Genomic DNA, 26,788 nt, shown 5'->3' with positions numbered 1-26,788 from the left:
TGCTGTTTATACAATGCACAGTGTTTCCGTGACTGTCCAAAGCACGCAAATATGAGTATGCGATTGGTTGTCTGTTGCTAAAAGTCTAGCTATAACATTCTAATGCAATGTGCGGCTAACCCCGGGTAAAAAAGCGGTGCTAACCCCGCTACTAAATTACAAGTGTTAAACGTTCCTTTACCCAGGGTTAAAATCGGTTTAGAACGTGATAACCCGGGGTTATGCGCAGTGTGAAAAGCCCTATCAAGTCTGCATTATATTCTGGTGGCTTAGATCCACTATTCAGACCATGTATTTTGTCAGTTTTATACTGTATGTCCATTCATTAGAAACATTATAGCACACCTCTAAAAGCTGCATAATTAGAATATTGAGGTGTCATTCAAGGGTTTAGCTTATATTGTGTGGGACAAGTTATGTGAAAGTATGTTATCCTGTATGAGTATTAGGAATAGCGAAGCTAATGTAAGGTTAGAAAGCTGTGGGAATCTGGGAAACATTGTATGGCATGATCACGTGGGCAAATATGGATTTGTGGTATAATTATAGGAGACACTTGGATTCAATGCTTCTCAGAAATTTGATTGCGTTTTGACTTTCTCCATGTTTAAAGCATTTAACCAGAGATCTGTTAACAAACAGGGAGAACCATCAGAACCTGACTGTAAGAATGTGGGTTAGTTATTATATAAACATTGACATCGACTGTCTGCCCCAATGGACTAATCAAACTTTCCACTCACACACTGCACACATATAACATTGGTATCTGTTGCAGCTTCATTGAATACAGTTGGGTCAATACCTTAGTCTCATTGACATGGTCCCATGCACAAATGACAATACATTCCTGCTATACACGTTTGCAGTCCCCAGTCGTGACTCATCTGAGGAATGTGGGACAGTTCCCATGTCGTTTCCCAGGCTCAGAGTAACACAGGAAGTGATGCCAGCACCAGCCACCACCTCAGCATATTCAACATATGCATTTATATGAGTACCGCACACAGGAGCATAGCCGAGCACTGACCTACATCTGATACATTATATATGCACATCCCATACAGTTTCTTTGTTTAGTTAGTTGGAGATGCTCACATGCACCATATGCGTGTCAGTGTGTTAGACCGAGCTGCCCTCTCTCTGTATTTGTGTCAGTGTGTTATGTGATCCCTTTTCTCATGGTACAATACAATCGATTGTCCCACATCCTTCCACTTTTCAATACCAATATTGTGTCCCATAATGGTGCCAAATATAGGATATAGAGTCCTTTAGCTAAAGTAATACATTTTTATGACATCAGATTAGGTTTTAGGGACATCACTAACAAGCATTATGTGTCAGTGTATTCTTAGTTAATTCATTGTGGTGTTTTTTTGACACCATAAAACAATAATAAATACATTTTTGTAGATTTCATGTATTTAATCTTTAATCTTTTTGCTTTGATTCTTCTCATAATTCAACAGAGGTTTTCAATAACCCCTTTTTATTCTGTCATATGAACAGTTGTTCACTTGGTTTTGTGAATGCTGCATCAGCTTTTTTTGTGCGTCAGATGCTGATTCATATGCAGTACCAAATATAGTCCCTCCGCTGCAGAAAAAAAAATCTCATAATGGAGAGGCGAACCTTGTCTGAAAGAGAATTGTGTTTATTTATTCATTTTTTTTTTTTGTCTTGTGTGAAAGGCGGTCTGTGCTTCAGTGATCACTGTGTGGAGCTGGGTGAATGAATTATTGAGGCTTGGTAGAGCCCTCATAAATTAGTAATGGTGGAGTCTTTGGGCAGGGTGACGGCCGCTGCTCTGTGGCCGCTCTGCATCTTGAGTGTCACGGCCACCAGCTAGAGACTCTCTCTCTCTCTCTCTCTAAGCCCTGAGGCTCTTCAATCTCTTTAATGGTTCCACTCTCCCAGTCATAGCTACCAACACTGTGTATTCGAAATCTGGATCTAATTTGTGCAGTTGTAAAAAAAAAAAAAAAAAAGCTTAATTCACTTGGCTCTAAATTGATGTTTCTTCAACTGAAGGCACTTTTATGTCCAGTGGGTTGATTTGTATGTCTGCAACTGTTAAATGAAGGTCACATCAAAACTTTTACTTTTTTAAAGAAATTCATCATTTTATTCTGCTGTGACAGTAGTAAATATTTCTATTTCAAATAAATGCTTTTCTTTTCAGCTTTCTATTCATCAGATAATCCTGAAAAAACTATCATGGTTTCCACAAAAATATTAAGCAACAATTGTTTTCAACTGCTTTAATAATAATAATAAATGTTTATTGAGCAGCAAATCAGCATATTATTTTTTGAAGGATCACTGAAGATTGGAGTAATGATGCTGAAATCCAGCTTTGCCATCACAGGAATAAATTACAGTATGACGTAAAATAGAAAACAGTTATTTTAAATTGTAATCATATTTCACAGTAAAAAATTACATAAATTACTGAGAGTGTGAAATTTAAGTCCCCCTGTGGTGAAAATAAAGTTTTTTAATGTTGACTAGCCTATATCTTTGTGGTGTTTTTATTGTGCTTTAAGACAAACCATGTGCAGATTCAGAAGTCAACAACCATTGCTGAGTATTTTCTCTTAACTGCAGTGAACAATTAGACTCTAAACCATAGATTCTAAAAAAACGCGGTTTGAAATCGGTGGTGTTTCTGACGTCACAAACTATCTTGTAACCAATCATGTCAACGTGCTGGCGGGCTTTAGCATAACATTTAACAGCGAGCGAACAAGCAGGGGAGTCTCAGAGAGATGCCAGGTTATCCAGGTATATTTTTCTGTTGATATGAAAATTCAGGTAGATTTAACAGGAACATGGTTTGTGTAACATTAGCAACACATAGCTATCTGATAACATAGTCAAGCAAAAAGGCTAATCATATTAATTGCCATTACGTTGTAAAGAGCGATACCATTGTGCAGCGTTTACCTCAGTAAGTTGGCCGAGTGAATCTGTGAGCTTGCGTGAGTTGAGGCGGGGCTAATTAGCATATTCAAGGAGCTGCGTGTACTGAAGCAAGGGTGTAGAAGTTGCATTCAAGCTAATTTAAGGAATGAAGATTTTTCTTTTCTTTTTTTTTTCACAGGAAAAAACATTTAAATATTTCATTTTGGTGATCAAATATGAGTTTTAAGGGATAAAATTATTGACTACATGGGGACTTTTAAGAGAGTTTGTTTTTATTTGTCTACACAGGGTCAAAATTGCCTAGTTGAAGAAACCCATACCACGCTGCCTACCACTATGCAAATAGGGCCTACATCCAAAAACATGGTATTACCATCGTACTTTTTGGTACGTTTTTTTAATTTAAGTCATTTGATCATTTAGTCACGTTTTACTGTTAATCTGATGATATTTGTGATTTTTTACTCGCCATGTTTCTTCTATTTGCACTGTGTGCCACTGCTCTATAAAGACTATAAATCTGTCCCTCTGGAGAAGCATTCAAGCTAATGGATGAAGCATTTACTGGCTGTAGTGTATTAAACCAACCCCAACTGAACCACAGGGACCTGTGATTTTATTTCGATCTCACCACGACTGCGGTTAGCCATTAAAGTGCCAAATACAGCTACATATCGTGATTAATAAGTTATAAAGATAAATTTCTCAATAAAAAAACAAAATAAGCTGTTAGATTCACTGATAAAAGTGCCACTTGGCTAATGTAACACTAGAAGCCTTGAAACAAAAGCTAATAGTACATTTGACTCTCTCTCCAGGGAGCTTGGTATCAAATGTGGATAATGCATCGGCTGCCGGCCTCCTGCGCTTGCCTTGGGCCCAATAGATCACCGAGGTATATGGCAGAGACAAAGAGGAAATCCCTTCCTTTGACCTGGCCGCTCCATGCCTGAGCCCAGAGATCCAGTGTGCGTGCTTGACAGGCTCAGCTGATGTCTGTTCACTGGAGGAGCCGAGGAGCATGTGTGGTTATGTAGAGGATTAGCTCTCTCCATATGGCCTGGCCACCTCAGCCCCACACAACATACTGTAATTACAGAGCACAGCTAATATGCTCTGAAAGCCCTCTCATGGGAATTCGGAGAAATGCTGCAAAATCCTGCACTGCGTTCCAGTAGAGACTACATCCCGTGCTTTGGAATTGTGAGTTATTTATTTAGATTTTAGATATTTATTTATTTATTTATTTGTTTGTCATTTTTAAATAAATAAATAAATAAATATTAAAAACCTATATATACCTATATAACCTTTTTTAATTTAGATTATTTATAGGTGTTTAATTATTTGAAAAAACAAATATAAAAAAATCTTGAAAAACTAGTTGATTTATTTAGATTTTGTTTTTTTTAGATCTATTTATTTTTAGATATTAATTTATTTAAAAACAAATATAACTAGAAAATATAGATAAACTAGTTCATTTATATTTATGTATGTATTTATGTTGACATTTATTTATTTTTAATAAATATAAAACCAAAAACCTAGGTAATCTTATTTTATTTATTTATTGTTAAATATTTATTTAATTTTAAATGAAATATAACATCCTAGATAAACTACTTTATTATTTATTTATAGATATTTATTTATTTAAAAACAATATATATATATATAAATCTAGATAAACTAGTTGTTATTAATGTATGTATGTATTTATGTCGATATTTATTTATTTATTTATTTTAAATAAATATAAAACCAGAAACCTAACCAGGTAATATATTTGTATTTATTTATTTAAAGTTATTTTAATTAAATTTAACTACCTAAATAAACTAATTTATTAGTCTTATTAATTTATTCAGATATTTATTTATTTATTAATTTATATATATATATATATATATATATATATATATATATATATATATATATATATATATATATATTATTTAATTCTACACTGCTTAAGGTCAAATTGTGATTGTGTAATTTAAATCTTATTTTTTTCATAACATCACAGTTTGGATTAAGCTGCAATTAATTTAAGATTAAGACAAAGAAAAGGATGTTAGATCACTCCTGCCTTTCCATCTTAGCTCAGTTAAACTTCATGAGTGGATGTTGTATACGTCAATTTATCGCCTGTAGAGCTTTGCTTTGGGTTCACAGGGTTACACAGACGCAAAAACAAGGAAAACCCCCTTGAGGGGGACAGGTGGGGGGGGGAACGAGAGAGTGTATCTCAGGGAGGTCCTTTATAGTGAGGTCTGTGCTTGAGTGGTTCCCATGCCAACAGTGAGTGGAGTGGTGTTTGGAGCATGCTCAGTGAGGAGCTGGCGGCTGTAACAATAGCTGAGAGAGCTAAAGCAGCTCACATGCTGTATCTCATCAGACTGGAATAGACCGCTGCGTGCGCACTCCTCATTCTGCTGACATGGTCTGCCTTCTCGTCTCCTACCTGTCGTTTCTGCATGAGAAAGAGGTATGTAACTCTAGATGGAGAGTGGGGAGGATTTTGACTAATTTTACAACTGGTTTATGCTTTTAAAAAGCTTTTTATTTTGTGCTTGTTGAATTGGATGATTTGTTAGGAATGAATGAAGGAACATATGTTTTTGTGCCGGAATTTAATCTAGTGTATTCACCTTTTTTTTAAATTAATATTTCAGTAAACATATGCAGTTTATTTATGTGATTTCTCATGGTTTTTGAGTGAAATGCCACCCGAGGAGATTTCCATTTTCGAATATGCAGAGCAGACTTGCTGAACAGTACAAGAGAGCAGTGTGAATGTCATTTGCATACTTCTGCTTATGACATTGGACAGATCTGAAGCGGAGGATAGACCTCTGGAGGGAGAGAGAGAGAGAGAAGAGCTGAATACATTTATACTCGCTGCTCTGTCACACGATCCCTCTGTTGTGTGGAGTTGTCATGCCTCACTGACCCCTTGACGTGTCGTCGTGACGATGGGAGTAAGGGGTCAGGCTGTTTCGTTGTGACAACACCGGAATTCTAGTTTTGAGCCTGACCTGGTCTACCACCGTGCACCTTAACAATACACAGAGCACAGGCTCGCTGGAGATGTAGCCGTCTACCCTAATGAAATGCTTCGTTGATTTATTGTGTGTTGTTGTGTGGGCACTGAGCGCTATACAGAACTTGAGCCGGGATGCTCAACACCATCAGCTTAGTGTCTGGCGCACATGGGATAAAAATGGGCTAGGTTGCTCCTCAGCCCCTCAATATTTCATCTAGTCGGACAGTAGAGCGATAGATAGAAAGAGCGAGGGTATCTCAGTGGACAGGAAATTGGAAAATAAATTGAAGTGACACTTGCAGGTTTGCATATCCATCAGGGGATCACGCCTTCTCTGTGGAGCTGAAAGGTTGGGTGGGCATCTGATAATCAATTTGCTTTCTGACTAAAGGGTTTTCACTGAGCTGTCTTGTAATTTAAAGAAGTAAAATAAAAACTCTGGCATCATTTACGCTACCTCATGTTTTTTGAAACCTGTGTCTGTGGAACTGAAAATGAGTTATTTCAGTGTTTCCAAGCTTCTCTTTTCCAAACAAAGAACTTGAAAAGCTATCATGTGAGTTCGGAAGACTAGGAGTGTAGTAGGCAAGTTCGATGAACCACTTTTCTGTTGTTGTTTTTTTATTTCTTTTTGGAGTTTGACAGCACCCGGTTACCACCCACAGTCATTGTATGGAAAAGAGCAGCTTCCTTTTGTGTTTTATGGAAAAAAATACAGTCACACTTTTGGAAAAGATGTGCAAGAATTGTGCTTTTAGGGGTACACCAGCTTGGCTAAAATCTTATACTCTCTAAATACTTTGAATTAGTAATTACTTTGCAACCATTAAAAACGTGTGTTCTATAATACTAATGTGTGTAGAAATTCGAACGTACAATATTCTTCATGTTGTCACTGTCACATGACCTACCAGCTTCCGTTGCATTGCTTCACTGCCGTTCAAAACCCGCGTGGCCTCATGGGTTAGTATAGTGTCCATTTGATGGTGGATGCACAATTCAAAATCTTCCTGGAAGTAGTAGGTCATCCGGCTACTTTTTGCTTACCGTTTTATGGATACTTATAATTCAGACACAATTCTCTCTTTTTGCCTTTGTATAGTAAGGAAATATGCATATTTGGATACTGCCCTAGTCACTGCACTGTGAAAAAATATGATCAATAAGTGTTTTTACATTACTTTAACTGGTATCACTTTACAATAAGGTTTCATTTGTTAACATTAGTTAATGTATTAACTAACATAAACTAATCATGAGCAATATATTTGTTACTGTATTAGTTAATAAAAATACAGCTGTTCATTATTTGTTCATGTTAGTTCAGTGCATTAACCAATGTTAACAAATACAACTTTTGATTTAAAAAATGTATTAGTAAATGTTGAAATTAATATTAACAAAGATTAATAAATGCTGTAGAAGTGCAGTTCATTATTAGTTCATGTTAACTAATGTAGTTAACTAACTAAAATAACTCAACTTATTTTTAAGTTGTGAGATTCAAAAGTCAGTTTAATATAATTTAAGTTGAAATGACTTGTACAGCCAATTTGATTATAATTAAAAATAGAAGGCAGCAACTGACGTAGATCTTTGTACCTTATTTACCCCTTTTACCTTATGGGTACACATTACTACTATTAAGGTACTAAATACACATTTTAGATATAAAGTACAAAGTTGTCCCTTTAAGGATATTGCCTCAGTGTTGTACCACTAAAAATGTTTGCACTTTTTTTTTTTCTGACAGTTCCGTTTTAGAATGGCTGTGAGTAAATGATGGCAGAATTCCTTAATTTCTCAGTGAACTCTCCCATAGAAATGAATCCATGTAAATCATTTGACTTGTAAGATACCCTTCATATTTGTCTCAGACTGTCTGTAATCTGTACCTAAATAGTTTGAGGCAAGGTTCACATTATGTCAATGCAGAATGCTAAGCATGTTTTTGGAGAAATAAAAGGTCTGCTATGTGAACTGCCAGAGCTTGGTTTTGTTATCTGGAAGAGGAGACGGTTATGGTGCAAGTATGTGGGGCATTGGCATTGAACTGCCATTGTTCATGTGTGATGAATGTTTGGAATAATTATACTGCATCAGAGAATGCCAGTAAACCAGCAGTAAACCATCTCATTATGGAGTCGAATCAAAATGTGATATAGGTTCACATTATGGTTTTGTTTATATATTTGGTAACACTTTACAATAAGGTTCCATTTGTTAACTGCATTAACTAACAATGACAAATACTTCTAAAGCATTTATTAATCTTACTTAATGTTAATACTAACATTTACTAATACTAACATTTACTAATTTACTAACATATTTACTTGACCTGAGCTAACACAAACTATTAGGTGACTAATGTCACCTAATGGGACATTTTTTCAAGTGTTACCATGTATTTTAATGTTTATGTTTATCGTTCATAATTCATTAATAGTAATGTCATCATAAAAAAATTTTTTATCCATGTTGGGTTTTCTAAATGGAGGCTTTTGTAATCTTGCTGAACTGTATTCTGTTGCTGCATTTGTGGGCCACGGTCTCATTCAAATGAATCCACTTTGAAATGGAGATGATTCTGCCCAGTGTTCATCTTACCCAGTTGGATTGGATATTTTCCTGTGAAAGTTGCGCCAGCCTACTGTAAGCGGAGATGACAGCTGATCAATTGCTGTCCCCCTCCTGTTCTAATTCCTAATCCCCCTTTCTCCCCCCGTCTGTCCTATACTGCTCTCACCTCATCACCCCCCGATGAAAGCCCATTACCGGCCAAGTGGCTCTGACGGAGATTGGGGCACCTTCACGTAGAGATCCGCTGCTTTGATCCCTTCTTCATTCACAAAGAACAACAAAGGAGCTGATGTGTGTGTGTGGGAGGGCCCCTAAAGACAGGGTTGTGTGGGTCTTGTGATGTTCTCCCAGTGGATGGTGATTAGGGCTCATATGGAGCTGTTGAAATATGACAGCCACAGGCAGCTCCTGAGGACATCGAACAGCCCTGCTCTACTGAAAGAGAAGTGTGATGCTGTTCATCTCTATCATCCATTTAATTCCACAGCCCGTAATGTAGTATAGATTGCTATATTGACTGAGTTATGTATGGCTGTGTTACCAATACTTATTGTCTGTCACTTTGAAAATTATGTGTCATGTTTTATGTATAAATAATACAGTAAGATAAGATCTATTGGACTAAAATCTCGGCTGACCTTGGCTAACCCACTACCGTTCAAATGTTTGGGGTCCGTAAGATTTTTTTATTGAGAAAGGATTCATTAAACTGATCAAAATATATTAAAGACCTTTGAATCGTTACAAAAAAAGGTGCTATTTCAAATAAATGCTATCCTTTTGAACATTCTGTTCATCAAAGAAGCCTGAAAACATGTTTCACTGTTTCCACAAAAATATTAAGCAGCACAACTCTTTTCAACATTGATAATAAGAAATGTTTCTTGAGCAGCAAATCATTATATTAGAATGATTTCTGAAGGGTCATGTGACACTGAAAATTCAGCTTTTCCATCACAGGAATAAATTACATTTTAAAATATATTACATTTAAAATGAAATCATTATAATATTTTACAATATTACAGTTTTTACTGTATATTTGATCAAATAAATGCTGCCTTATTGAACAGAAGACACTTCTTTCAAAAACATCTTAATCCCCAAACTTTTGGGGTACAAAGGTTGTGTACAAATCAAGCATAGCGTTAGTTCTGGCAGGTCACGTTAGTCAAGCTCGCATCAGCTGATCCACGTCTACCTTTAGGAATACGACGCCGATCACCGTATATAAGCTCCTTCAGTATTATCAGCAGCTATCGCGTTTCTCAGGAGCTAATTACCCTCCTCCATCCCCAGCTCCTCCTCTTGCCCAGTCAGGATTTGGCATTCTGATTCCCCTTGAATCAGAATAAATTCTCGATTATGTTGTACTTTAAAATCTTGAATTAAATATATTTTCATTTTTTTTTTTTATAACTTTCATGTTGGTTCTGTTCTGTTTACCCCAAGGGGGGTTATTGCTGCTCTCCCTGCTCTTATCCATGCTAGGCTGCATGGATGCGCAGGGAGTTCTCGCCCAGAACGGAACCATACCGCCAATCCAAACTGTATGCTAATTGTCAATCGTATTTGACGGTAGTGGTCCTGACAGAAATGTAGATTTGGAGAAAGTACGTTTTGTTTTTAAACTCAGTCACGTAAACATTATATTTGAAAAGCCAAAAGTTAGCTTTCTTCATTCTTCGTTGTTTTAGTAATCTATGAACCCTGTGGTGCAGGTTCTTGGATTTTTATTTGTATTTCTCTCACAGGGTAAAATGAATTGGGTAAAGATTTTAGCAAATAACAACTTATTTGGTTTAAAGCTATGGTCTGGACTGGTTAGAGCTTTGCTTCAGGATTGTGAAGTTCAGGACAGTGTAAATGAGAGAGAAATGAGAGCTGTCAGTGATTCAGTGATAGCATCATTTTCTGTTTAGCCCATATCTGTCTCTCTCTGCCACAGGGCCATTTGCTTCTTACAGCAATCCTGCCTTATTACAAGCGCTGTTGCCTATCAGCGGAGCTCCAGGGATGTTCTCTCTCTCTACCTCTGTCTCCTCTCTTCACCGCTCATCTCTCATCGCTCGTGTCTCCTGCTCTCCACAGCTAACTCTTTTATCAGGCTGTCTGCTCTCACCTATCAATCACTTTTTCCTGTCCTGTCCTATCCCATCCCTCTTTGTCCTTGGCACAGTTTTCTCGTGTTATATTCACAGTATTTCACACTGAATCCATAGCACTCTCTCTTTCTCTCTGGTTGATAAGTGTGAAGTCTGCTGGTTCGTAGGCTGTTTTTGTTATTGTTACTGTTGCCAAAGCTGCTGGTTTCATTATCCAATGAAAACACAAACAGAGACACACTTAGGATGAAGAGGAAAGAGCCCTGGGCTGACTATATGACAACCGATGAGTCTATCTGCTTTTAAAAACAAAAAATAAATGATTTACTCTGTTATACATATAACATACAGTAATTGTAATAGTTCTCGTATGAGTAAAATTGAGGTTTGTTGGTTCAGCTGTAGCCTAAATGTTCCACAAATCATTAAAGCCTTACAAAAGCACTGGGGTGGTATCATGGTGCATTGATGGCATCTGATGAATTTACTATGGTATTTTGGTATGTGGATAGTTGACATAAATAATGTGGGATGTTCGGTGGTGTAACAAGCTTTACTCAAAATGCATGAAATAGCATTTTGCCTATTCTTTTTATTATGCATGTTTATTTTATGATCTCATGTTAAATTATATTTATAAATTCATTTGTCAGGCTGCAAGACTATTTAAAATTAACTAGTGATGTCAAAAGCTGATATGGCCAAAAAAAAATTGTACTGTGGACGTCGTCTTCTCAGTTCTCGCACATGCGTCGTGGCGCTCTCGTGAACTCACGTCAGAGGCCCATGCACATGGAAGAAAATGAATAGCCGAATAAAGTCGTTGTTTTTGTTTTGCACACAAAAAGTATTCTCGTCATTTGATAAACTTAAGGTTGACCCACTGTAGTCACTTGGACTATTTTAACGATGTTTTTACTAACTTTTCTGGACCGGCAGAATGAAATTGCCTAGAAGCCTATGTAAAATATATTACAATAGAAAACATTTACTTTGAATTGTAATAATATTCCACAATATTACTGTTTACTGTATTTTTGATCAAATAAATGCAGCCTTGGAAAGCGTAAGACTTCTTCCAAAAGCATAAAAAAATCTGACCAACCCCAAACTTCTGAACAGTATAGGTTAAAGTTTCATGTATACAGTGACAGTTTAACACATAATCTTGATAATGAGTCCAAGGACACATTTTACGTCAACTATACTTATTGATAATGCATCGTGGTATTTACATGGTACTGTGTCCAAAATGTATGGTAGTACTTTAGAAATATACTTGGAACAGCAATTTTATTCAGATGTAATAATAAAAAGCATTTATGTATTGTCAGCCTGCTTCTGAGAAGGAGATTGGAATGTTTCCAATACTTTATAATTTTCCTTTATAGTTTGTATGATTTTGCAGCAATAGATAATTTTTCCTTTATTTTTCCCTGACACACACTGTTTCTGAAGGCAGTACCGACTTCTGTTGACACTTTGCCCGTAACTACCGGCTTTATCTTTCAGAGCAGCGTATCATGTTCATGTGACTTATCTAATTGAGGAAAAAAAATCCTTGTGGGGAGCTGCAGTGCATTGATTCATCAGTCTGAAAGGCAATTATCATCTTGCTTCATTTCCCTCTGCTTTTCAAGGCAGAAATCAGCTAATGACTGTGTTTTATCACACAGGGCTTCAATGTATATTCATTTCATGGAAAAGATTTGTATCCTCACCCATGTCTCGCTATGCATTATGTAAGTAGTGGTCTGTCTTATTAGAATGAGGATATCTGTATGAAAGACTTAGCCTACTATTTTTTGCCCTCGTATTCAGCATTTAATGCTTGGAAGACTTTGTGGTATGGAGGCAAATTTACTGATGAATTGGGTTACACTGGCTCTTCAATAAATACTATTTCTATAATACTCTAATTTTCTGGGTGAAATCATGCACTAATGATATTGCATGTGGCAGCTTGGTCATTAATTAAACACATCCACCAACATGACGACCGGCAGACATTGATCCATGGCCAAATTGATGTGTGCGTCTCTTGGAAATGCAAGCTCTGTAAATTGCCTTTTGTTGTTGCTGGCTAGAATGACATGATCTGAGCTAGTAATTTGAGGCAATGTCTATACTCTGCCAGATATAATGATTTACAGCAAGATCGTCACATCTTTGTGCACCAATTAGTGATAGCAATAACTTCAGTACAGCTTTGTAATGTGTACCAAGTACTAGTGCTTCAAACCTGCAGTCTTTTATCAAAGGGCAACTCGGCTAAGAATAGTACTGTATGTAGACTAATGTTTATGGAAAAACTTGTGCACTAACAATGCTTCTCTCACCTAATCTACCTAATGCATTATTCATCAACTCAGTTAACACTTCACAAGCATAAAATATTCACTAAACAATTTTGAGCTACAGGAAAAGACACCCTATAGTTTATCTGTCAAGGTTTTTTTTAATCTTCATGATGTACAGTGTTCACCTTGGATACCATGCATGATACATTTAATTACTACAGTATATGTGACAAACTGTTTTATTTCATTTGGCTAGACAGCAGACTTTGTTGCAGATATGGTAGACAACAGACTTAGTTTGGTGCAACGTTGAATGCAATGAACTCATGGCAGAGTTGAATCCTAATTAACTAAGGTATGCTGGTACTTGAGTCTTCACCTCTCCTGAGTCTCACTCTAACATGTTTTGATGCCGTCTCCTCTTACTTTGAAGAGCCCGTAACCCAGCTCTGTCTCGGCTGCTCTTGTCAGAATGAGTGCGGTGCTCTGCTGACAGGTAATAGAAAAGCTCTTCAGTTCTGCATCTGATTATACAGCACTCGCTCTTACTGTAACTACCTCACCTCCATGACTACTTCACCTGCCTGAGAAACAGATGCTGAAGCAATGCTATGAAAGGTTATTCATGCTTTCAAGAGGTCCAAAAAAGTGTTTGGACACTTAAATTGTATGAATGTCATTCCACTATAGGTAAAAAGAAACTGAATAAGAATATATATATGAAGACTTCAGATGCAAAAGCCTCTAAGTGCCATCTGAAATTTTTTCCAGTAATTTCACTTTAATAACAATTAATTGGTCATTTTCATTGCCATTAAAGTGAAATAACTGAACATAAACATACAAGCTTGATAAAAATGATCATTCTAGAAGAAAATTTCAGATGGCACTTAGAGGCTTTTGCATCTGAAGTCTTCATATATATTATATATTCTTATATATATGACGTAGTAAAACTTGTTTGAGGATGCCACATTTTACATTGTATTATTTATACAATAAAACTGATTTTGTGTAACTTAGGTGGTCAAAAACATTCTGGGGTCATTTTACATGTTTTACAAATTGATAGAAAAGATATCTAGAGACTCTAATGATAACATTTACTCTCCCAAATCATATATTACAAGTTCATTAATTTTTTGGATTTACACTATAAACCCTAATACAGATAATTTGTCCGTAAAGATAGCCTTTAGTCCACTTACTGCAAGATATGGGAGATAAGCAGCCATGATCAATAGCATGTGGACTTTCCTGATCTTTCCCGTATATCGGCTTTCTGCAGGATCAGATGGATTAGGAGAAACCGCCAGGTACTAATCCGAGAATGGCTACTTAGCTCTAGCGTGTTACCCACATTTACTGTGTAGACCATCACCATTTTAACTAAAGCTAATCTACATTCTGCACAGACATGCACATTCAACATTTTCTTTTTCCCTCCCAATGTACTCATATGACTCCCCTAGATAAGATCTCATGAATCTCCATCTGCGCTCCATGTTTTTCCACCTCCCTGAACCTAGAAACACCCCTGCTGTGCTATCACACAAACCTGCACATACAATCAATATGTGGCCTTTTAGTTTTTGATTCTCCATGGAGAAGCTTTCATAGATCAATGTTCAACCTTACTGCTCCAGTGGCTCGATGAAAAAGAATAAAAATATCACATTTGCAGGTGTAAGAAGCGCTTGTAAATCACAGAGTTAGATGGTTGTGGATACAGTTCTTCTTTGTTTCCTTTATGTTTGTTGACTCTAGGGATTGACCTGGTGTAGGTGCCAAAATTAGGTGATAATGAGGATAATTAGGTACAAAGGAGTTTAGTGTGTGTTTGTGATAGCTCTGTCTATCTGTATATCACAGAACCTGATTTCGCCAAGTACAACATGTTCCTGGATCAACATCTTTATTGATCCTGGAACAACATTCAAATCAACCAATCAGATTTCAATGACAAGTTTACAGTTTATGTCAAGTTTAGTCTTACAATCAGGGTTAGGTGCTCCTACATAAGTGTCTGATTTTAGGGATAACTTATGGGTAGGATTAGGTTGAGGGTTAGGGATATGGTTAGGATTAAATTTTCATACAGAAATGTTGTTCCAGGATCAACAAAATATGTTGACCCAGGAACGCGTCTAACTCTGCAAAATCAGGACGTGCCTGTCCGTCTGTGTATCTGTCTATGTATCCATACATTCATCCATCCATCTTTTCATCCATCCAAAACATTTTTTTTTAAACGAACATGAATGAAAGTAATAATAGTAAGACAGATGTTGATTCAGTAACCATGAACTGCCGAGTTAATTCAGACAAAAAAAAACAAAAAACGTCACAATAATTCGAACTGGTAGCTTCGGAATAGCATACTACAGTAGCATATTAGTCTATTACAGTATTTCTTCCAAAAATAATGAGAATATTATGCTAGTGTGCTATTCTGAGTTCAGCCTTCGTTAAAAGTACTGCTTATAACAGTCATATGGTCATGAAAGTGTGCGCACAGAATACTTATGCATGCATATCATGAGTACAACTTGGTAGAAAGAATCTTTTTTTGCCATTATTTCACTTACTTTTACTGATGTCCTGCTGCTCAGAATTATGTTACTCAGAGATGTGTTATTGAGCAGCTAGACCACATACTGACAGACATTCGTCAAACACCAAGAGCTCATGCGATTAGAAAGATGGAGTGGATGAGCAACTGAATGTGTTTATTGACCGAAGCCTGACTCCTCCATCCTGGTGGAGGTCGAGCAGTGTCTCCCTCAGTAATGAGGAATCATTGAAACTACATTCACTGAGATCCACTATCACAACTTGAAGTAATTCCAGAAGGTTTCTGGCTGATATTGAGGAGAGAGGAGATTGTGTAAGGCTCGACTCCACAACATGCCTTGAATTACAGAACCTTGAATCACAGGAGGTTGAAGTACATGTGATCTGAAATAATTCAGGAATGAATTTTGGAATACAGTTTGTTGTGTATGTTAATATGTTTATGAATATCATAATACTCTGAACAAATGAAGTATGGAAGCTTGTCTCTGGGAATTGCAATGTAATATCTTGCAGTTCTGACCTTTTTTCTCAGATTTGTGAGATATAAACTCATAATTGCGGGAAAAAGTCAGAATTGTGAGATAAAAAGTTGCAAGCTTTCATAAGTAGGAAAGCCTTGTTAGGAGAAAAGTAATAAAAATCTAGAAAGAAAAATAGGTCTTTCTTAGAAAGTGAAAATAAATATGTATAAGGGAAACCACAATGATGACTTTTTTGTTTTATTCCGAGTGTTTGACTTCACAAAATCTCCTCAATCAAAGCAAATGCTTTCTCTCAGAGAAAACAGAAACACAAGATCCATAGAAATACTGCAGGCAATTTTCATTCCAGAAATTGATCAGTATTATTTTTGGATGCCTGTATTGATGTCTTTTTCTCTTCTTTTGTAGCTTCCTGTACGTAAGGTCTCAGCTGTCTGGTGTTGTGGATGGTCTGTCTACCTCTAACCCAAACCAAAAGGGATTCTGTTGGCTCAGAGCCTGTGAATGAGAGCCTAAAGCAAGCCGAGTAAAGGTTCACACACAGAGTTGATAAAATGGGGTAAGTTTTTATGACTAGCGTAAGAGACTAACATACTGCAATCCTCCAGGTCCAGTCATTCGGCAGAGTCCTGTAGATACATGTATGGCCTAACTGTACAATTTAAAATCAGTCAGGTAACCTGATTAGTTTGTCACGAATCGGACTGATCCAGTCCTCAGGTTTGAGTTTTTTGAATCTCCTGTATTTTGGCTTTTGGCATCTGTATTTGGCAGATGGGAGCGTCTGTCTGTCTGTCACACACAGAGAGGACATAGTGGGCCCGGCGTGAGCTGATCCTGTGCCACATGCTCATTAAACAAGCTCCTTATGCTAATTGACTGTTTATTCACACGTCAGCAGTTTTCAAGCACAAGCGAAAGAAAACACTGGCAGTGCTATTGAGACAGTGAGTCTACTCGCCCACGAAGATAAATCCTCCCTGCGCGCCACTGTACAATTCACAGAAAAACAAAAAGAGGGGATTCGCTCTCCTTATCTCCCAAATGGAGCGTTGAAATTAGCCTGATAATACCAGAGGGCTTTCAACAGCTCCGTTTTAATTAAATTGGGCCAAATATTAATTGAACACCTGAACATGCTGGGCTTCCCCCACTTTTTTACTAAAAATCACTAGTTTCCTGGCTTTTTTCAATCTAATCACATACCATTGCTGTTTTCTGACAGGCAAGATGAATATTCATCTAGATGGATTTGGCTGCCTGGAATGATTGTGACATGCTCTTTTGTAACTCCTGGCTTGACCCTGATTTCTGTTTAAGATTGCGGGTCGGATATTAATATGGCCCAAAGCAAGGCAATTTGTACTAATTACTGAAAGAGAAGCGCTTTCCTAGCCAATCCAGAGTTCTCATCTGATTAGTGGAACAAGAGCCCTGGGCGAGTGTTGTGGCTCTATTCATTACTGTCCCTTCTGATTTTCCTCCCTCTCGGTTTTATGTTTTAATTCCAGACATGATTCCCCCTACCATTTGATTCATACAAAAGAACGAGCCATTTTTAGAATATTGATATGATTATACAAGTCATAGGAACTACGCATCATGAGCATTATAAATACTGCAGTGATTATTGAACTATTAAATGTACTGGTTTTACCTTAAGTGTAATTTTGTCTTTGATGGGATCATTTGATGTGATATAGATTAATACAACCAGTTCTATGCTATGATGAATATTGTTAGTGTTGTGCAGTATACACAATCCATTTTTATGTGAGAAATGTTGGGTGAATACACCCTTGAAGGGCACTAAGATAGGGAAAGGGAGAGCTTGTTGCAAACACAAGCGAGCAACTGAATCCCTTACATACAAGCCATTAGCACAGGTTGCATACAATCGTGGCTTCAAGGAAGTAATTTTGCATTTTCAGGATCACCTACTGGAATCCTTGGTAGCACATCCTCATGATTAAGTTTGTAACCTGAGAAAATTTTAAATCTCTTCTGGTATTTTAAAATCCTCAATTGCTTACATATACCCAAGGATTATCACTGGAATATATTTCTTATGTATTTGGAAATGTTTTTTTTTTTGTTTTTTTTGACAAAACGCGCCATGGAGAAACAGAATACCAGTTTAAAAAAAATAATAATTATTTGCCACAACAGGCAGCTATTAACAATATATAAAAACCCATTTATGCTGTGTGAGAAAACTTGTCTTTTTAATGTCATTGTACTAAAGCCAAAATAAATTAAAACCCAAAATATTATCTTGAAAATATTGACTTTATAGTAATGCTGTATTATGTATGTATTTTTCTACTTAGAATACTGTTAGATGTATAAACCTAAAGTATATGCAAGTAGATTAGTATTAAGAAAAACATTTTTAATTTCGATTAATTTGTATAGCATTTTTATTTAGCCAAGCTAAAGGCGGACAGAAAAGCTAAAGTGGACAGAATTTATAATGCAAATGAACAAGACACTTTAATTGTTTTTGACCCTTTTAACATTTTTAACCACCAGGTGTTGGTGAATTACTGATGTTGAGATGCAGAGAGTATGACCTTGTTCTTCTGATGTGATGCCAATGTCTTGTCTGTAAATTTTTGCAGGGCTGTGATCCTAGTGCTCCTTTCTGGAAGATGGCAGCTCCTTCTGTGGCCATGCCGGATGTGAAAGCTTCACAATGTGAGTACTCCCCAGCAGGCTCTCCTGCAGGCTGCAGCATGGACTTGTCCATGGACCTGTCCGTCCTCAGCCCCCCGCTGTCTGCTTTCACTCATCATGGCATGCCCCCCTTCCCTGCCCAGGATATTGTGCCAGGCCACTGCAACAACAACAATGGCCTGCTCAGCAACCTGGGGCTCTACTGCTCCACCAGCAGTATGCATCCTCTTAAACAGCCTGACGGTCAGCCTGGCTACGGGACAATGCGCATTCCACAAGGCTGCGTGAACACCAGCAGTACCCGACTTTACCGCAGCCTGGAAAACCTGCACTGGGCTGCTGTGTCCGACCCCAATGTGTATCCTTACAGGAGTGTGGACAGTGAGTTTATTCTTCATTGCACTTCAAGCAGCCACTGGTACGATGGACCTCCTCAGGGACCACAGGTATATGGCTTAATGCCATCCCTCGACGGAATGGCGATCTACGGCCGCCGAGGAGTGGTCAGAAAGGATATACCGCTCTTCCCGCAATGGCTTTTACCTGCGGTTGAGGACTGGGGCATGAACGGAAACGCCCGAAAGGGTCTTCGAGACAAGCTGCGGCTCCAGAGCACACGTGTGACGGAGCCCCACAAGCCCTTGCGTCCTCAACCTGTGCTTGGGAATGCACCTTGTCCGCAGTATCCTTGCAATCAGGATGCAGCAGTTCGTCTTGGGCCGGCATTGTTGCAAACGAATGGACAGCAAGAGTTGAGTGCCCGTCGCATCACCAGTCCTGAGGAGATCAAACAGGAAGCAATGCGACGACTGCAGCTCCGAAGGCAAAGAAGCACCCCTAACCTGGCTCTGAACTCCAGACAGGAGGCTAGTACCATGAGTAAAGCTCATACCACAGAGCCCATCTGCACTAACTCTGCCCAGTCAACCCCCGAGAGGAAAAGACCCCCGGTGGGCCGCCTGCACATACCTACGTTTGAGGAGTTTAAGAGAATGAGGCAAAGGGAGGGCAGTAAGAACCACAGGTCCTCTGAAATGGTGAGTAGCGACAAGCATAGAGAGGAAAGGCAACAGACAGAGGAAATGCAGAGTGTCAACACCGCTCAAGCTTCGAACCATCCTTGCGGAGACAGGGGAGGAGAGATCTCTGAGCCCAGTTCCACCACAGATGTCCCGGGAGGACCCATCTGCACAGGCCCAGTAGCTCGCTCTCCATTACACCCTCAAGCTGCTACAGGAAGAGAGGAGGAGACAAAGGGCCCAGCAGGCCCTGGGGCCACAGATGTAAATGTTCTCCCCTTCCCGCCCCGCAGGGAGAGTGGCGATGGCCCATCCAGCTGCTGCCCAGCAATCCTTCTGGACGGCCAAGACCTTTCCAGCTACGGAGCCAAAATCTACAAAATAAAGGATGGCTTCCTGGGATCAGCCCTGGACCTTATTAAAAAAAGGTGAGTGGATGAAGGAGCAGATGTATTGGTAGTGGTACACTTGTGCATTTACTTAGTACTTAAAGTTGCAATGTTACGGAAGTAGCGACAGATCATTTTATCTGGATTGTCAGATACATCCGAGAGAATTGGATTATTGAAAAAGAAAAGAAAATGTAGGATGTGGACTTGGTTCTATCCATTGGTTGTTGATTGGATGGACAAAGATCTGAATGTGAGCTTGAGGTTGTTTGTAAGAGAGGGGCGGAGATTAAGCAAACTAAATTGTTGGGGAAGTCAGGCATACTCCACAGGAGAGAAGTCTGTCATCTCAATGGAAGATCAATTTATGACATTTTGAAGGAAACTTATGCCTTTATGAATTGTTCCCAATAAGATAATTAAGTCGCATTTAGAGAATAGATTGGGTATTAATAAATGTCTGACATTTGAAATCCAATACACTTTTTCTAAATGAATTAGAAATAAAATGAAAATTTAAATCAATAGCTTTAAATGGCACACGTGATTTAATGCACCTCAATATTATATTGTTATTCATATTAATATTTGACAGTTGTTTATGAACTGAGTGTTAGAAGATAATGGTAAAGGGAATTTAATTGTAAAAATAGAGAAAATGAGCGTAAACTATTCAATTAAATATATCCATTCAAATATCAGTGAATATATATATCCAGTATTGACCATATTAATTAATTAAAAATCTCTAATATTTGCCAACATTTCGGTACCATGTAAGTTATCATTTAGAGTTTAAATGGGAAAAATAGTATGCTGAGTAAAAATGGACATCAGCTGGACCAGTGTATCTCTTGGTTATCAGTTTTGCTTGTTAACTTTGAAAATGAATCCAGCAGCGTTTGGATCGGTATTTGTGTTGGTATTGATTTATTCCAGCATCTCTGCACAGCTTGTATACAGAGAAACAGAGTGAATGTATCATTACTGATGTGATTCTTAATGTCTTCATTTATGTCAGGCACACAGTGGCAGATGTGATATTTGCATATAGTGGCATATTCTATGATGATTATCAGGTTTAGCTATATCAGGAATGTGAATACATTCTCTTAAATATCCTGCCCTAATCAGTATCTTTGTCTTGTTTTCCAGTACAAAATTGCAACCCAACAAAATCCACAGACTAGATTTAAGTATAAACTTCATTCAATTTTGTTAAAGCTTCAGGTAAATTAATGTTGTTTTATGGATAAATATCATTAGTGGAAAACAAAGATGAAGAACCTTTTGTAGGAGCAACAACCTAAGGGAAAGGACTGAATGCTATAGCAATAAACCCCATTAATTCCCCACTGAATCACACAGGCAGTAACTGTATTATACTGATTCTTCGGTGGTTGTGTTGTGCTGTGGTGGTTTACACCTGTCCACCAACAGCACGTTTACTCACAGAATCTCACAAGTGTAAAATATGCGAACCTGACAGGAATTTGATTAACATAACAGCACATAACTCTGGCCCTGACAGTCTTCTCAAATTTAGCATGGATGCATAAATCCGTATAGATTTTCCTTCAGCTGAATTTGCTCCAGACATAGTACAGAGCTTAATTGCGGGTGCGTCAGAGGCTTTTCGACACTGCAGAGCCTTTCTCTAATGTTATGTTCCTCCAGGGCAGGAGTTCAATCCAGGCTGCGAACCGTCTAAATATAACATCCAATATCCCAGCTGTACCGTAGTGCCTCAAGTGTGGGTATTCATTTACTACAGAGCAGCTCGAGGGCTTCCAGGTCTTTTTTATGAGACATTTATATAGTTATTTTCATTTATTGTGTGCTTGATAGAAGAAATAAGAACAAGTCACATGGAATAGTTCTCATTTAAGATTACAGACACTTAATCTCTTTGACTAGAATAGATGAACATTTCACAAGAAGGTTATTGCCCTGATACAATTATTATTATTGTTTTTATCATGGTGTAAATGTAATTTTTGTAGATTAGTTGAGTCAGTATTGTTGGGCAGGATGCACATTGTTTTAGTGTCTTTAAATAAATAGGGAAATATCAGCCTGAAAGTGCTTTTATCTAAGCCTGACAGTACACTGGAATAAAGTGACTTAATAAATTATAAAATAATTTAGGGGGAAACATTCAGTGAATGAATTCACAAAGCACTGTTGAAATGACAGGCAATATACAGTGCTGGTCAGAATTATTTGCCCCCTTGGTAAATATGATCACAGAGATTCTGGATGGAGGAATGGTCTCTGATCTCTTGTCAGGTGTTCTCCAAACTCATCAGGCATTATAGGAGAAAACTCAGAGCTGTTATCTTGGAAAAAGGAGGTTGCAAAAAGTATTAAATAAAAGGGGGCAAATAATTGTTCCCAATGTGTTTTGGAGAAAAACATTTATTTCATAATTTGATTTTTCCCCCACTTTCAATTCTTTTACTTCAATAAAAGTAAAATAAAAAAGTTTTTTTTTTAATAAAATATCAAAAGGATTAACAATGCAGATTTATTTTATACAGCCATCTTTGATCATATTTACCAAGGAGGCAAATAATTCTGACCAGCACTGTAACTGCAGTGCTTTAATGATAATATCATTCACGTGTGAAAGACATTGGTTTTATTGTCTCTTTCAGAGCGGGATATTAATTACTGTCAGTCCACGGCTACAGGTTTGTGGATGAACTCTTCCACATTTTATTGTTAGAATTAAAAATGACATTAGACCACGCCAGCGATTAACATCTGCATTTTGTGATTCTTCTTTTCCTAGTGATTCTTCTATTCCTAGTGAGATGAAGGCTTCTTTGTCTTTGTGTGTGTTTTCTTTTGAATGCTTCAGAGCTCCTCGTTGTGCTGTCAGCACTATTCTCAGATGACATTTATGCAAATTTATGACAGTAATGAGTGCAGCATTATCAGACATTGAGGTACTGAAGCATTAAAGGAGATGGAAGTGATGTGGAAGAGGCAGTTAAGAGCTTATAACAAAATAATCAAAGCACCTGTATTTAAACCCAAGAGACCGCTGTATATGAACAATGACTGAGACAAACAGCTGATTAATATGTTTAAAAGTCAGTTTATTCAACAATGAATGTGCATCCATCAGCAATCATCTACAAATGTATTACTAATCTTATTAGTTTTTCATGTCTTTGATTTGATACACTGAAAAAAAAGATTTTTAATGACTATTTTTTGGTTGGTTTTTTGAATGCTCACCAAGGTTGCATTTATTTAATCAAAAATACAGTAAAAACAAATCAAATTTTTTTTTAGTTTAACGCGTTAAAAATAGCCTATTTAACGCAATTAATGTAGCATCCATTTTTCCCGTCATCCTTTAGCTAGCGTTACATTATAAAATCGCTTTCTCTGACCTTTTCTGGTCTGTTCCATGCTGGTGGAATGACCATTTTCAAGAAATGGCTGAAGACGCATCTTTTTAGGCAACACTTGATCCATTAATACTAACATTTATCTTCTATTCTATATCTATTATCTTTATAAAAAAAATTAAAAAAAAGTACACGTACTGCATTAGATTAAACTGGGAACGGTCATAGCACTTGCATATTGTTGTCCTATTGTTAGTGTAACTGCTTCTATTGTTCTCATTTGTAAGTCACTTTGGATAAAAGCGTCTGCTAAATTAATAAAAAATAATAATCATGCTCTTATTCATGCAAATGTTTTTAAACCATTCAAGTGCGACAAGACACAAATTAGCTTGCTGTCATGACACGGCTGCATTTAGTTCTCGTTCACGCTTGAATGGACAAAAACACACAAATTCATGCCAAAATGCCCATGTCTTAAAGGAGAACTCCGGTCAATTTTAACATTGAGCTAATTTTTTTGTACATTTGGAGTGCTGTCAGTACAGAGAACAACGACAAAAATCGGTGTTGCCTACACCGTGTTATCCTCTTTTTAAAATTTGCACCCTGTTGACTTCAATGGGGCAAGTTTTAAAACTGCTTTTAGCCTCTTAACATCCTTGATGTGTCATTACAAGTGCATAGCCATGTTAGATGATTCCTTCAGAGTGAACACGGGTGAATCTGACTGCAGTAGATGTGAAAGATATGAATAAAAATTATGTTATTTCAGCCAGCGCACATACCTGTATTTACATCCTGTTTTCGGTCGAAGTCCACAGTAGTCAATTGTCGAGTTCACGCGCATAGGTTTAGTTACCTATGATCACGCGCGTGAACTCGACAATTGACTACTGTGGACTTCGACCGAAAACAGGATGTAAATACAGGTATGTGCGCTGGCTGAATAAACATCATTTTTATTCATATCTTTTAAAACTTGCCCCATTGAAGTCAACAGGGTGCAAATTTTAAAAAGAGGATAACATGGTGTAGGCAACACCGATTTTTGTCGTTGTTCTCTGTACTGACAGCACTCCAAATTTACAAAAAAATGAGCTCAATGTTAAAATTGACCGGAGTTCTCCTTTAAAGTGACAGCAGCCTAATAAACCTGCTGCTATGTGTCATTAATGTTATAGGAATCATCCAAATATTAAAATTCTGTCATCATTTACTCACCCTCTTGTCATTCAAAATTCGTTTTTATTCATCTTCGGAAACACAAATTAAGATATTTTTAATCAAATCTGAGCCAGTTTTGTACTCCACATTGACAGCTACGCAACTACCACTTTGATGCTTCAAAAAGATTATAAAGAGATCGTAAAAACTAATCCACATGATTTGAGTGGTTTAGTCCACATTTTCTGAAGAGACATGATCACTTTATATGATGAACAGATTAAACTGAGGCTTTTATTCACATATAAGCATTGATCAGCGAACATAAACAGAAGCTCAACCGAAACTGCTTGACACGCGAGAACAAACCTCTTGCGGAAGTTCAAACGTGCTGCATAACACACGAGAATGAACTTCATTGGTTCTCGCACGTCAAGTAAACATGTTTGAGCTTCCTTTTATCATAACTGATGTGTGTTTTGGTGAATGTTTATATGTGAATAAAAGTTAAATGAATCAAAAAACAAAAGAAAAAGAGAAAATCACTCACTGTTCTTGACTGAATAACTTTTGTAGTTTTAATAAAAATGTATCTATATTTAATTTATAATGTATGCAGTGAAAACTGCAAAGTGATTGATAACTATTCAATTTCTGTATATTTCCAGCCTGTTAGATCAAATATTTTAAATATACTGTCTTTATGTTGTTTTTACATTAATTTAGAGATTGAATGTGCGATTAATTACAGAAAAATGTGCGATTAATTCGTTTTTAATCGATTGACAGCACTAATTTGAATGTTAGAATGTAATTCATTTTTGTGAAGGCAAAGCTGAATTTTCCGCATTCATTAATAACAAGTCTCATTATCTTACAAAATGTATGACAATAAAAAATATAAATTTGACAAACTAAACTAAAATTCAACAGATATTCTCTGAAATCAAATCATATTATCTTACACAGATCTTACGCAGTTTCACTCTGCATATGCTGTTATTTATTCATCGTCTGTGGTGTGTGGGGTCATCCAGATGCATAAGCTCCTTACTTAAAGGAATCTAAAAGATTGATTGTGCTTGTTCCCATTCAGAACCCTGTAGCGAGGAGTTCAGGTGTTAATGGGAATTGATGCGTCTAATTGCTGTCCACCCTGAGCCCCTCTGTTCTGTGGGGCACTGGTCCTCCCTAGAGGGATGGGGGTTGACCGCACAGCACACATACGAACGCAGGATCAGGAATTGTAATTCCGATTTAACACTCCCATTTTCCATCTTTGTGTTCTCTCTCCCTCGCTTCCCCAGCTGCAGTGCAGAGATTGCAGCCGAGACTCCCGTCCGATTGTCGCGTGAGCAGAATGACGTCACTAACATCACCGCTCCCCATCCCAGCCATCAATCTGCCCACGTTGCCATGACAACGTCGGCCTGCGGAGAGGAGGCTTGCACCGAGCCCACGGGACAACAGGGGAAAGCGGCGTCAGAATGCGTAAGGAATGCTCCCTTCTCTCTCACACTCGCACATCTCTGAATATCGCCTCTGTCATGCATGTATGTGAGCGTGATCAGCGCGCATGGGAGCCTGAGTTTGCAGGGGAATCTGCACGGTAGAGGCGACTGCAGACATGCAGCGGAGCACGCAGAGCCGCAGCTAAGAGCGACACGCAGGAAGGATTAGAGCCAGGTTTCATGGTGGTAACTGCTTTCCGTTCCTCTCTGTGTCAGGTTGTGCGTCCTGCCACTGCCGCTTGAGATGCCGACCTGCTCTTCATTGCGCCACGTTCATTCACGCCATTTGACTGGCTGCATGTTTTTAAGGTTAAGGGTGATATCAAAGAATGCTGGCATTCGTGTGCAATGTTGCTATGATTCATTGGTCAGCCCTTGCGCACAGATTCTTCTTCTGTCTCTGCATTTCAGTGTTTTTAATTAAGATAACTGCTGCCTTATTAATTATTCTGTACGTCACCTGAAGCCTTGGTGTCTTGTTTCTTGTACATTGATAACACTTGAGAACCTAATGCTGTCAAGTGACCTTCTGAGGGTTTTACGCCATAGATTGTGTTTTTTTTTTAAATTAGATTCAACTGAAACACATTATGTACCGACTTCATTTTGGAATAGCTTTCTAGTGTTTCAGAGGTGCAGA

The 26,788-nt window shown here is 37.7% G+C and overlaps 1 protein-coding gene across 1 annotated transcript in view; it reads left to right on the top strand.

Moving 5' to 3' along the window:
• The first annotated feature begins 5,297 nt into the window (after positions 1–5,297).
• The window catches only part of arhgef49 (Rho guanine nucleotide exchange factor 49), a 30,214-nt gene continuing 8,723 nt past the window's right edge, over positions 5,298–26,788 (top strand). Inside the window, exons 1-4 of the mRNA XM_084123412.1 lie at positions 5,298–5,419; positions 16,433–16,583; positions 18,646–20,147; positions 25,945–26,128. Coding sequence (XP_083979538.1) covers positions 18,676–20,147; positions 25,945–26,128 — 1,656 coding nt within the window. The 5' untranslated portion in view covers positions 5,298–5,419; positions 16,433–16,583; positions 18,646–18,675. The remainder of the gene's footprint in view (positions 5,420–16,432; positions 16,584–18,645; positions 20,148–25,944; positions 26,129–26,788) is intronic.

Source organism: Abramis brama, assembly GCF_963993115.1.
Source record: "Abramis brama genome assembly, chromosome: 8".
In the NCBI taxonomy this organism is placed as follows: Eukaryota; Metazoa; Chordata; class Actinopteri; order Cypriniformes; family Leuciscidae; genus Abramis; species Abramis brama.
This window is presented reverse-complemented; position numbering and strand designations above follow the sequence as displayed.